Here is a 13590-nt window from a genome sequence, read left to right as displayed (position 1 = left end):
GCCTATTATCATACATGCCTAGACAGCTTGCTTCTTATTTATTTATCTTTGGGATATGATCTTACTATATATCCCTTGCTAGCATAGAACTCACAGAGATCAGTTGCCTCTGCTTCCCCCACCCCAAATGTTTTGATTAAGCTGTGTACTACCATGCCTGGCTTAATTTGTTTATTCTTAAAAGCATAGTTGAAACCACAATAATTTAAAATATGTTCTGTAATTAATTGTGAAAATCAATACTACCTAACATCCTTCATAAATGAGAACTAAGAATCAGAAATTTTAAATTAAGTCGGCTACACTTTCTAGCTTTCTTTCTTGGGAATGGAGTAACGGGAAAGATTTGGGCTTTTGCAACTTTTTTGATTCCTGTTTTTACAGAAGGAAGCCTAGTTGAAGTAAAGAAAATGTTGGTTTTTTTGTTATGAGGAGTATTACAGATATTTTCTCCAAAAATTGCTTTATTTTTATAGCAATATAAAGTTTTTCTAGTAGCCAAATTGTTTTAGATTATTTCTATAGTGAAAAAGCCAGTGGTTATCAGTAACTTCATTCCTTAGTGCTTAGGGGATTGGATCTGCTGATGGTTACAAATTCCTGAATCTTCAAGTCTCAATACAAATGTTTGCACATACTTTTTTAATATTACCAACTACACTTTCTCTGGGTTTTTCTTTTCAAAGCTTATATCTGATAAAGAGGTTACCTAGATTTGGGGCAAAGAAATAACTGACTGGTGGTGCTAACATTTTATATTAATAAACTTTATTTTCCTTTGTGAAAAATAGGACAAAAAGTCAGTAGAAAGCACTTGCCTTTGTTTTGCACGCCTAGTGGACAACTTTCAACATGAGGAGGTCAGTATCATCTTGGTAGTATATTGTTTTAAATTGTAGAATTGCTAAATGACAGCATAATAATTTCTCTTCTTGTGTTCATGAAGAATTTACTGCAGCAGGTTGCTTCCAAAGATCTGCTAACAAATGTTCAACAACTGTTGGTAGTGACTCCACCAGTTTTAAGTTCTGGGATGTTTATAATGGTGGTTCGCATGTTTTCTCTGATGTGTTCCAACTGCCCAACACTAGCCGTTCAGCTTATGAAACAAAGTAAGTGCTGTTTTATTATTGGTATTTTAAGCCATAAAAGTGTCTCTTTCTTCGTTAACAAGTCAACCTAAGTCACAAAAGTAAGAAACCATAAATAACATTGGCTATTGAAGAAGAAAAATGGTGGGATAGGAAAGTAAGCTCAGTGATAGAGGCTTACCTGACTTATACGAAGTCTGGGTGTTTGATATCTAGTAGTGCTAAAGATCTTTTCTGGTTTTTTTGAGAGAGTGTTTTTCTATGTAGCCCTGGTTAACCTAGAACTTGCTATGTAGACTGGACTGGCCTTAAACTTCTAGATCCCTCCTGCCTCTCTGGTGCTGAGATTAAAAAGTGTATGCTGGTACACTTGGCTTGATCATGAGATTTTAATGTTATATTCTTAAAACTCACCTTTGGGAATGACTCAAGATCATTGATGTTCATATTACACTAATTACTAATGATCTGGTTTTAGTTTTCTAACTTTTATATTACTTTTAACAATAACTCCATTCTCTCAGCCCTTGTTTGATATTTCCAGTTAATTATCTGAGTGTAGAGTGCTTTCTTCTCTCAGAAAGCTGGACCTTATTTTTACTGATCAGTATCTCCAGTTTTTACAAAGTTAACTAATTTTGTGTTACTTAACCAGTGACAAATTGATCCGTCTTTCTTAGGCCTTGTCTCGTAAGTAAATGTCAGAACGTGGTATGGTTTCAGTTATATTATATATATATTATTATATGTTATGTTATAGTGTTAACTATTATATATGATATGTTATGTCATATATATTATATGTTATGTTATAGTGTTAACTATTGGAACAACTCCAATCACGATTAATAATTTTATACTTGGAATTTTAAATTTCAAGGTTCAATCTTGAGGGTCAGTTTTGCCTTTTACTTAAAATACAGCTTTTGGCCCTATCGTTTCAGACTGTATAATATTTTGTCTTGGATAAACCTTGTTTCACTTTTCATTGCATTTCTTGTGAACTAATGCATTGACGATAGACCTTGACAAAAAGACAGTGTGATTGAGGTGGATAGTTGGACAGATTATTGTTTCCCCTGTGATTTGTTTCCACAGTGCTCCCAACGTCAGTGAAATGGAGAAAAGTTTAACTTCTTCACAAGTAGCTTTGTAACTTATTCTGAAGTCTCTAGGACCTCTTTGAACAGTTAGAGAACAGCTTCTCACTAGTTACTGTGAGGAACAGTAGTCCAGCTTTAAATACCAGCTTGGGAAGTGCTTCTTTGAACACACTGGATACTTTTCCTTTGATGTCATATTGTGACATTTCCTTTATCTCATGGACCACATTAGACCGTTTCCTTCTATAGTGATAAAAAGTAATTGTGGGCACGTTTACCTCTTTTTCAAGGGGTTATCTTAACTACTTTTCTGATCACTTATCTGATATCTTTATAAAAAATATATAGCACAATTTCAAGGTCTTTTTGTGGTTCTGTAGAATGAAGATTAAAGCATCCTGTAGGTCTAGGAAGCGGTCTGTCTTTGAATTCCGTCCTCATGCCCATTAAAGCATCCTTGTAAAACCCTACACAGTGTACTAATATTACTCGAAAAAGTTGGCAAAACTATACCTTTTCAAGATTAATAAAAGTCATAGCTGTATTTATGCATATTTACATGTAGACAATATTTTTAGAAACATAGTACAACTAACAAAGACATAACTTTTCTTAGGTTTTAGCTGTTAGAGTGACTAAACCTTTGCACTTGAGTGATTATCATAAATTCTCCAAATACTGATGTTTTCTGGGAGTGGAAAACTGATATAGTTTAATGATGTTTGTACTGAGTTAACATGTAAGTATAATGTAAGGCAGGAAACGTGAGCTCCAGGTGTTTACCCTATAGAACACGTGCTTCCAGTATATTTAAAAGGAAGGTGGTAAGTGTGAGTATATCTGAGTGACAACCTGTTGATGGAAAGTGTTGTGCTCCTTACAGTAGCAAAAGGATCCAATATGGTGGTATTTTGGGTAAGCTGAAGGATATGTACTCAGGATGGAAGTCTACAGAAAGACATGGTTAAAAGCCACAAACTTTCTTCTGCTGTTCTTTTTTACACATATAATTGGTTTATATTTTTGCAGTTTCCGTATTCAGATCCTCTGTGAGTAAATAATTTTAATTTTTGCTCTACTCTAGGGAATGATTGTCTTTTAAATAAATTACTACATCTAGTTTAATAGGCTTATGTTATGTGTTGTTGGCTTAACAGACATTGCAGAAACACTTCACTTCCTTCTGTGTGGTGCCTCCAATGGAAGTTGTCAAGAGCAGATTGATCTTGTTCCACGAAGTCCTCAAGAACTGTATGAACTGACCTCTCTGATTTGGTAAAAATTGGGTTATTTTCCTTGAGAGTCTTAACACCTATAGTTGGCACAGAAAGTTGCTTATTAAAATAATTACACCTTTTATTTCCAGTGAACTTATGCCATGTTTACCAAAAGAAGGCATTTTTGCAGTTGATACAATGCTAAAGAAGGGAAATGCGCAGAATACAGATGGTGCAATTTGGCAGTGGCGGGATGACCGAGGCCTCTGGCATCCCTATAACAGGATTGACAGCCGGATCATTGAGGTAGTAGTTTCATTGTACCATTTAAATATGCCTATTTTTGTGGACAGTGGGTGTAGGGATGGAATGGGGAGGTGGTTGTGTGTTTAGTGTGCTCAGTTTTGAATTAACTTAAGATTCTCTCATTTTGTCTCCTGAGAAAGAAGGTCCTCATTCTGTTGAGGTCAGAAAACATGATGTTCTAGTCCTGCTTCTGCTGCTAACTACCTGCTTGGCTTGGAGCAAGTAATCTAAGTTCTTTATCCCATAGTTTTGTTTCCAAAAGGAAACACTGGAGGGTTAGACTATGTCTCAAAGCAGGTCTATTATTTCAACCCAGAAGAAATCTCCCAGTGTGTGCTTTTTACACTTAATGGGGAAAAACGGGAAAACAAGTTAAATACCTGCCTCAGGGTGAACATGAAAACTGTGATAAATAGACTAGTATGTAATTCAGTATTTGTGCAATAGATTTAATGACATAAATGTGAAAGCAGTGCTCAAAATGATGGAACTTTTTGTTACTTCGTATAAGAAAAGAAAATGAATAATATGTTGTAGGAATATACTAAAACGTTAATGACAGTTTCTGTGTGATTTATGTTCATCTGATGTTTGCATTCCCTGGAATAATCTTAAATTTCTCAGATGACAAAAAGACTTGAGGTAGAAAAGTGTTTTCAGCACTCAAGAGGCTATACATTTTCTGTAGCATTTTTCATACTTAAACATAATTCTTCTAAATTTAATACAGCTTTTGAATTGCAACCATCTTTATACCTCTTATAAAGCTGTAGTTTCCAGATATGTTCCTCCAATCAGTTTCTAAAGTCTGGAGTCCTTATAAAAGAACTCAGAATTCAGAACCAACTTGTGCTTTTATGAGTTAATTGTTGACTGGTCCTTTATATTACAACTGCTAGTGTTCTTAATTTCTAACTTTAAGTGCTTTTCTTTTTAGCATACTCCTGATAATCACATCTTCATTGTTATCTATTTCCAGATAGTTACTCAAGTCTGTCTAGGAGTCTCAGCTCAGACTGATCTTGGTATTAAGAGTAGTTTGTTTATTCGTTTTTAAAGTGATAGGTTATTATTATTTAGTCTAAGCTGTCTTTGACCCTGGAAACCTCCTGAGTGCTGGGATTCCATGTGCACAACTGCCATATGTAGCATATTTTGCATCTTCTCTAGGGTGCCTGAAGTTAAATAATAGTCTCTTCTGTGTAGTGTTTGCATCGTGATTATTAATCTTACGTTTTAGTTGTGCTCCTTACAGTCTTAGAGCAGCATGTAAATGTGAGGTGTTTTATTTACCTAAAGACAATTTTACAAGGTATTTGGCTTAAAGGAACATTTTAGTTCAGTAGAAACTGATTAGGTAAAAAATGTTTTCTGTCTTACCATTAAGAGTTGTAAGTACATATATAAAAGCTACTTCACAGTACAATTTCTTTTGAAATACAAATGGTGTCTTCATGTCAATTATGCTATGTCACTTGGTATTTCATTTTATCTGACTTCTGTCTCAGAACTCATGGTTTGGTTTAATTTAAAATGATTTGGTAAACCAATGCATTTTGTCAGCATTACTAAAATTTCCACTTTCTGTCAGTTTACTAGCCACATAAAATAGATATGTAAAGTAGCATGTGTAGCGGGTCCCTGCTGTGTTTAAGTTAATGAATTTCTACATGTTTATATTCAAGGTTTCTCTCTCTTTGCTCTCAGGCAGCCCATCAGGTCGGTGAGGATGAGATAAGCTTGTCCACTCTGGGACGAGTTTATACTATTGATTTTAATTCTATGCAGCAAATCAATGAGGACACGGGAACAGCACGTGCCATTCAGAGAAAACCTAACCCCTTAGCCAATACTAACACTAGTAAGTATCCTTTTGAGTTAAGTAGAGGTGCACTGTTGAGATTTATTTATTTCACATTGATTTTGAGTATGCTATGTGGGCATACAATAACATGCATGTGGAAGTCTGAGAATAACTCGAAGGAGCTATTTCTCGTCTGCCATGTAGGTTCTAGTCTTTGGCCTGATTAAGCACCTTTACCTTCTTACTGGAACCTGTAATATTTTTTGTTTTTTTTTCTCTGCCTCCCTCCCTCCCTCCCTCCCTCTCTCCTCCCTCCCTCTTTCCTGAAGTCTAAGACTCCAGGCGTAATATTTTCTTTTTGCATAGTTATGGTTTCAATGAGTATCCTTGGAGGGAGGTAAGATTGTTGAATAATGGTGATATATTTAATTAAAACCCGTGCCTCAGTTATTATGAATAAGTCAGTATTGCTACATGTGCTATGTCTTTTCCACAATTTTTTTTTTAAGTGATGGGGTGCAGGTTAGAATGCATGTTCACTTGATCTGACCCTACAACACTCCATCAGAAAAGGTCTGGGTAGTAAATGTTGGAAACTTCAGAGGTTATATAGTCTTTGCCCCTTTTAATACTATCGTAGTCTCAAAGCTATCATATTATAAGATATAAACAAATGTACTTTATAGGCAAAGGGCAAGATGTGTAACCATAATTGGCCAAACTCTTGTTCATAGTCTTCATCAGTCTCATTCTCCTTTATACATATTCTTTGTGAACAAAATAGCAGAGTCACCTTGTTTTCCAGTTTTTTGATAACTTTTATCTGCATGATAACTTTGTTACTATATACTGTCCTGTATTTATTTCAACCTGTATTTTAGTAGGTTAGTATTGAAATTTTCCTAGTCCTTGTTAGACTATGTTTTAGTACAAAGAAGCATACTTAGTACAGTGATACTTTACTGGTCAGAATAGTCAGTACAGTAGTCTCTTAATGCTCAGAAAAGTCAGTTTGTTCTATAATGAGAAAGGCTGCCCTAGTATTTCACAGAGTTGCTTGGCTGAATACTTGGTTTTTGCTGTGTTTCTATAGTAGTCAGCCGCTTCAGGAATTGACTTTTTTTTTTTTTAAACATCAGGTGGATATTCAGAGTTAAAGAAGGATGATGCTCGAGCACAGCTAATGAAAGAAGATCCGGAACTGGCTAAGTCTTTCATTAAGACCTTATTTGGTGTTCTCTATGAAGTGTATAGCTCCTCAGCAGGACCTGCAGTCAGACATAAGTGCCTTAGAGCAATTCTTAGGATAATTTATTTTGCTGATGCTGAACTTCTGAAGGATGTTCTGAAAAATCATGCTGTTTCAAGGTGTGTTCATGAAAATGCTAAAAATGTTTTAGAAATTCAAATCTGAAGTAATTTTAAAAATTTCCAAATCATGGTACAGAAAAAAAATGAAGTAAAGTTTGTTTGGAACGTCTTGAATTATATTTTAATATAATTTAAAATCTAGCTGAATTTAATAAAAATTATAATTGTTATAATAGAATGGAATTTTGTTCTTAAATTTTAAGTAGTATGACCAGAAACAAAGACCAACTTCACATTGTTCATACACAAATGTTTTATTTTTTAGTCACATTGCTTCCATGCTATCAAGTCAAGATCTGAAGATAGTAGTTGGAGCACTTCAGATGGCAGAAATCTTAATGCAAAAGTTACCTGATATTTTCAGTGTTTACTTCAGAAGAGAAGGTAATGCTTTTCTCCCTCCCCCCCCCTTTTTTTTTCTCTGTGTAGTCCTGGAAGCCCTCGAACTTGGTCTGCAGACCAGGTGGCCTTTAACTCAGAGATTTGCCTACTTTTGCCTCCTGAGTGCTGGAATTAAAGACATGCGCCACCACCACCTTTAATTCATTGCCATTTTTGATAATAAGTTGATGAGTCTAGAGCTTGATGTGATGTGTTCAGTGTCTACAAGGAAAGTATTAGTTGTTCATATGAAAGATTATGTGTTTAAAAACTCAAGCATAGAGTGTTTCATGTGTAATATGTTTATTGTGCTAAGTACATGAAGCTTGAAATTCACTGTCACTGATGACTGTAGTCATTCTCAGTGATCTTCCTACCCCCAATATGTGCTCAAGTTTGGCAGCAGTCAGACTTATATGTCAGCAGTCTATAGTAATTCCTTGAATAAGGTTGCAGCGCATCATAGCAGTAGATCAAAACAGTTCAGCATTTACTTTATCTTTTATTGGGTTGAGAGTGTACATGACTGGTACAATAACAGGGCATCAGATTCTCTGTAACTGGATTTAACAGATAGTTGTGGGCTGTCATGGATGCTGGGAATTGAACTCAGGTCTTCTGCAAAAGCAGCTAGTACTGTTAACAACTGAGCCATCTCTCCAGCTCTTGATTACCTTTTCTGTTTTCCCTTTAATGGAAATAGATTTTTCCCCCTCACATAATATATCCTAATTACTGTTTCCCTTCCCAGTTTCTCTCCGCTCCCGGTCAGGATCCATGCTCTTTCTGTCTCTCATTCGAAAGCAAACAAGCTTCTAAGGAATAACAATTAAATAAAATGAAATAAGATAAAGAAAAACTAATACATCAGAAGACAAAACAAACTGTAGAAACAAGCCCAACAGAAGTCACAAGAAACAGATACATGTGTAGAGACCCACTGTTCATAATTTAAGAATCCCATAATCCCATAAAAACACTGAAGTGAAAGCCATAATATATACTCAAAGGATCTCTAGTGTTAAGAGAGAGAAGAAAAATGTACAAGAGTAAATAGGAAAAAAAGGGGGGAGGATACAGGAGTAAAAGGAAAAACCTTGATGTGACATTGAGATGAGGAACTTCATTTATGCTGACCATCTACTGCTGGACCAGCAGCATATCCTTAGGAGTTTTATTTCCTGAGTGAGACTCCCTTGGAGAATACCAGATTTTCATTTGCAGGTGGTTATCAGTTGGATAGCTTCTGGATTAGAGGGTTAGGGGTGGCAGCTTGTTTCCACTTCTTCAGCTCTGTGACTCCATGTGGTGCGGACCCATGCTGACCTGTGCCTGCTGCCCCAGTCTCTGAGTTATATATATTGTTTAGAGAGCCTTAATTCCCTTATGTTCTCCATTCCCTCTGGCTTTTAAATTATTTCCATCACCATTCACATGGTTCCTTAAGTCCTGAGGGGGAAGATTTTGATGGAGACATTTCATCCAGGCTTAGTGTTCCAGTGTCCCTTTATCTGGCTGTGGATTTCTGTTTTTTGTTACCATGTGCTGCAGGAGGAAACTTTTTTGTTGTTGGTAATGTTGGTGTTGGTGGGTTTTTTTGTTTGTTTGTTTGTTTTTTGTTGTTGTTTGTTTTTTTTGTGTTTTGTTTTGTTTTGAGACAGAGTTTCTCTGTGTAGCCCTGACTCCTGGAACTCACTCTATAGACCAGGCTGGCTTTCAGACTCAGAAATCTGCCTGCCTCCCTCTCCTGGATGCCAGTTAAAGGTGTGTGCCACCACCAGGCTAGGGGAAGCTTCCAATGATGGCTGAGCAAGAAGGCCTGGTCTGCTTGCCTCGTTAGAGTCAACACTTCTTATATTGGGGTTTTAATCTTTTCCGTGTTTTAAAATATTATAAATAGGCCAATATAGAAAACGGAACAAAGGAGGAAGAAGATTTAACGATTTAAAGTTGTCTTCGTAAAGTGGTGTATACCTTAAATCCAAAAGAGGGGTAGATCTCTTGACTTCCAACCCAAGAGCTAACATAGTGCGACACCGTCATCTCCAAGTAACTAGCTTTGTTCAACTAACAACATACTCAAAAAGGAAAAGAAAACAAACAAAAAACAGAACAAACACAGCAGTAGGTTTTGATGTTAAAGATGTTAAAGACAAAGCATTGTTTTTCCATTACCTGTCTGTAACAAGTCAGGTAGGTGTGCGGGTACACATCTAATTTTTTGGTTTAGAAGTAAATGAGATCCACTTGCCCACTTTCATCTCTATCCCATGCCAAGTATTTTTTGCTAAGCTTAGAGAATCTGCTGTACCATCATATTCTGTTTTCTAACCTCAAATATTTGTGGTGCATACATAATGGCGTTAATTGTGCATGGCTAGGTCATGCTACTCATAAAACACCAGAATAAACATTAACCTCTTCCTGAAGGTCTTATTTTCCTTCCAGATTGAGCTTGGTTCTTCTGCAGTGTACACTAGCTTGCTGTATTGTTTTATGAGTTCATCATTACTTACTGGCATCCTTAAGAAATGTATCATTCCTAGTCATTTTTGCTTTTGTCCTGCCTGATAACTATGTACTCAGCATCTACCTAAAACATATTTTTATAACAAGTGCCCGAAGTATAAATCATCCGCCCCTCCCCCCTTCTTTTCTTAAAGAATCTAAAGGAAGCCAGGTATGGTAGTGCCCATCTATAATCCCAGTCCTCGGGAGACAGAGATGTTAGTTTGAGGCCAGCCTGGTCTATATAGAAAATTCTAAGATCCCAACAAACAACAGCAAACAAAAAACCCTAAACAACATAAAGCAACAAGAATCTAATGAAAGATTAGGACCCCTGAAAAATGTCTGTGCAATCATATATAATTTCATCCACAGAATTTCATATATTTGACACAGGCTTTCTTAGATATCTGTGACTGTGTATCTCCTATCACAATAGGAACTCTTCAGTTCTCCTTTCTCTGACAGTGTGGCCACCAGTAGCCCTTTTATAGATAGCAGTATTTTTACAGTGTTTCCCTCATAACCTTTGAAGCTAATTGACTACTTATGTCTCTTCCCTTTGCGGTTATCATACTGTGATATGTGCTGTGTTTCTTAGATTTACTATTGTTTATAAAGTGGATATTTTCTACTTTTTGTATAACTGTTTTATATGATTTTTGGTTTGAAGATTAGAATACATTCAATAAAAATACCTTTGCATTTTATTTATTTTTAAAAGATTTATTTATTATATAAGTAAATAGTGTTCTTTCTACATATATGCCTGCATGCCAGAAGAGGGTACCAGATCTCATTATTAGATGGTTGTGAGCCACCATGTTTGACCTAGAAATTGAACCCGGGACCTCTGGAAGAGGAGCCTCTGAACCTCTGAGCTATCTCTCCAGCCCCTGAATTTTACTCTTTTTGATTGGAGTTGATATGGAAACTTCTTTTCCTGGCTTTATTTCTAGATTATTAGGCTTAACATTTAGGGATTTCATAGTGGTGGGGGTTATTCTTAACTCCTGATTAAACTGACCTCTCTTTCTTTTTGTTGTGTTTGAAGGTGTCATGCATCAAGTAAAGCATTTAGCAGAATCTGAGTCTTTGTTGACAAGTCCACCAAAGGCGTGTACAAATGGTTCAGGATCCCTCGGGTCCACAACACCAGCCAGCAGTGGGACAGCCACGGCTGCAACCAATGCTTCTGCTGATCTTGGGTCACCCAGCTTGCAGCATAGCAGAGATGATTCACTGGACCTGAGCCCTCAAGGGTGAGTTTTGTTGTGAATTTTTAAAGTTTGCCTTTATCTGCGTTGATGTCCTAGACTCCTACTTGAGAATAAAATACCTGAGAGTGGACTTTTTTGTGGTAGTGTGAATTGATTCTGTAGCCTCAGCAATTAACCTCTACCACAGAAGTATTTCCTCAGCTCTTCTGCCCTTTGGAGTGGAAAGAAAATAACTTTAGGGAAGCTACTTTACTGGTCCCTGTTTTGTAGTTACATGAGATATGAGCATTTAATTCGCATTGGTACACAAATTGAAATGAAGTACAGACATAATAGGTTTGTTTACACATATCACAGAGTATTTTAGCTTTTGTTTCTGATTCCATGTTTATTTATTTATTTGTTTATTTATTTATTTATTTATTTTGGATTTTCGAGACAGGGTTTCTCCGTAGCTTTTGGTTTCTGTCCTGGAATTAGCTCTTGTAGACCAGGCTGGCCTCGAACTCACAGAGATCCGCCTGCCTCTGCCTCCCGAGTGCTGGGATTAAAGGCGTGCACCACCACCACCACCTGGCTCCCTGATTCCATAATTTTGTAATTACTTTGTATTACTGCAGATCTTCCTTTGTGATGTAAAGGTGTTGATGCAGTGAAAAATATAAAATTAGAGACTGTAGGCAAGGTAGCCAAACCTGACTTCTCATTTAGCTTTAATTCCCAAGCACATGGTTATATCTTAAAGGTAAATAAATAGTAGTTCTTAAACTCATTTATGTTTGTTCTGCTGTACTATGTAGGATATTGGGAAACTTTTATATTTTTTAAATTGTTGCACTAGAAGATCATACATTTAAGAGGTCTTATTTTATTTTGGAAATTGGAATATTGCCATGAGTTGTATATGATAAAGCCACATTCAGTTCTGAAATTTAAATTGTACTCAGCATAATCAATAAGTGTTTTTCCTTTTGCTATAAAATACATCTTAAAATTTTTTCACGAAAACTTTTATCATTTTTATTAACATATTTAGGGGTGTTTTTGCCTACATGGATGGTTCTGTATCATGTTCATGCAGTTCCCTTGCAGGCCAAAAGAAGACGCCACCCAACCTTCTGGGACTAGACTTACAAGATGGTAGTGAGTTGCCTTGTAGGTGCTGGGAATTGAACTTATGTGGCTGCTAGGAAATCAGAGCTAGCTCCTGTAATATATATCTGGTAAAATATTCTCACTGGGATTTTAAATTTAAATCTTGTATACCTTAAAGAACCTGTCTTGTACATCTGGCTAGATTGCGGGTCAGATGCTTGAAGGAAGAGTTATTTTGCTGCCACCTTGTGGCAGTTACGTACTTTAGCTTAAGTAAAAATTCTAGTTGGGACTGTTTGCTAATCCAGGAAAGGGGGCGAGTTTATGCTTTTCTTTGTTAATTGGGCAAGTTTGTGAAAATTATTAGGCTTTGAGCCTGTTGGACTTTCTACCTTCCTATCTGTGATGCTGTTGTGCTTTTCTCCCATTTACCCTTCTACCTTATTGTTCCTCCACCTCAGCACTTCTTCTATACTGTGGTCTTTCAGTAACCGTATATTAATACAGGGCTTTACTATAAAATGTTTACTTGATGCCTGAGATAACTTTAACTGCTTCATCACAGGATTCTGTGAGATAACGCAGACAGATGTAATCTTTCTTTTGCATGGGGGTGATGGAGATAGGGTTTGTGTCCTGGAACTAAAATAATCTCCTAATATTGTATTAATTAACAACTGCTTATAATAGTTTGATAATAATATAATATTTCTAAGCCAGTTTCAATAAGGAAGTAGTTGTTTATTATGCAATCTAATAGTTTATTATTCCAAAGAAAGCCTTTCTTTTAAAATATTTTATCTTAATTTGTTCCTTGTTCCAAGTTTTTAAATCTTGGTATGTAGCACTGACTCTCTCATCAAGAACTCACTGTGTGGAACAGGCCTTACAGACAGTCCTCATTGTTTTTGTTATGTATGTGCACCTTAGTATATGTTTGAGCACTATAAATGTGTAGGTACCTTCAGAGGCTAAAAGAGAGCATCAGATGCCCAGAAATAAGGTTGTGATCCTCCATGTAGGTGCTGGAAACAGACCCTAATTCCTAGAGAGAAACAGATGCTTTTAACTGTTGAACCATGTCTTCAGCCCTCCAAGTAAAATGTTCATTTTTCATTTATAAGTTGTTATAGCCTATTCCTGAAAATTTATTTTTCTTGGTTGTGTATTTGAATATATTAAGTATACCTATTTCATAGAATTACCAGACTCTGGGAGTCTTTATTTAAATTATTTAAATGTTATTTGAGCTATAGAGCAACACAATTTGCTTTGTTATGCCTTTTGGATATAATACTGTAAGTAGTTAGTATGAACATTAAATTAAGCCCCATGTGTTTCAAGTTAGGTAAGGGAAGAAATATACTCGTTTAGTTTTATTTTTTTGTCAATCATTCTTTGTATTTTTATTTAAATACATTTTACAAAATTGCATATGAAGAAAATTAAGCCTTTAGTTTTTATTTTTTAGCAGCAATTTTCTGTCTCCATACA

At 36.0% G+C, this 13590-nt stretch overlaps 1 protein-coding gene across 20 annotated transcripts in view; it reads left to right on the top strand.

Annotated features, from left to right (window-relative positions):
* The window catches only part of Trip12 (thyroid hormone receptor interactor 12), a 115880-nt gene that overhangs the window by 69486 nt on the left and 32804 nt on the right, over positions 1–13590 (top strand). For 13 of the 20 annotated variants that reach the window (XM_075952061.1, XM_075952074.1, XM_075952071.1 and 10 more), the window contains 8 exons: positions 792–860; positions 947–1112; positions 3352–3469; positions 3561–3717; positions 5425–5578; positions 6661–6889; positions 7158–7276; positions 10836–11043. In XM_075952061.1, coding sequence (XP_075808176.1) covers positions 792–860; positions 947–1112; positions 3352–3469; positions 3561–3717; positions 5425–5578; positions 6661–6889; positions 7158–7276; positions 10836–11043 — 1220 coding nt within the window. Of the gene's footprint in view, positions 1–791; positions 861–946; positions 1113–3351; positions 3470–3560; positions 3721–5424; positions 5579–6660; positions 6890–7157; positions 7277–10835; positions 11044–13590 lie in introns of all 20 variants that reach the window. The other 7 variants (XM_075952067.1, XM_075952057.1, XM_075952075.1 and 4 more) reach the window with 1 other exon arrangement.

The sequence above is a fragment of the Microtus pennsylvanicus genome, chromosome 17 (assembly GCF_037038515.1).
Source record: "Microtus pennsylvanicus isolate mMicPen1 chromosome 17, mMicPen1.hap1, whole genome shotgun sequence".
Classification (NCBI taxonomy): Eukaryota; Metazoa; Chordata; class Mammalia; order Rodentia; family Cricetidae; genus Microtus; species Microtus pennsylvanicus.
The sequence above is the reverse complement of the archived record's forward strand: the minus strand, read 5'-3'. Positions and strand labels throughout refer to the sequence as shown.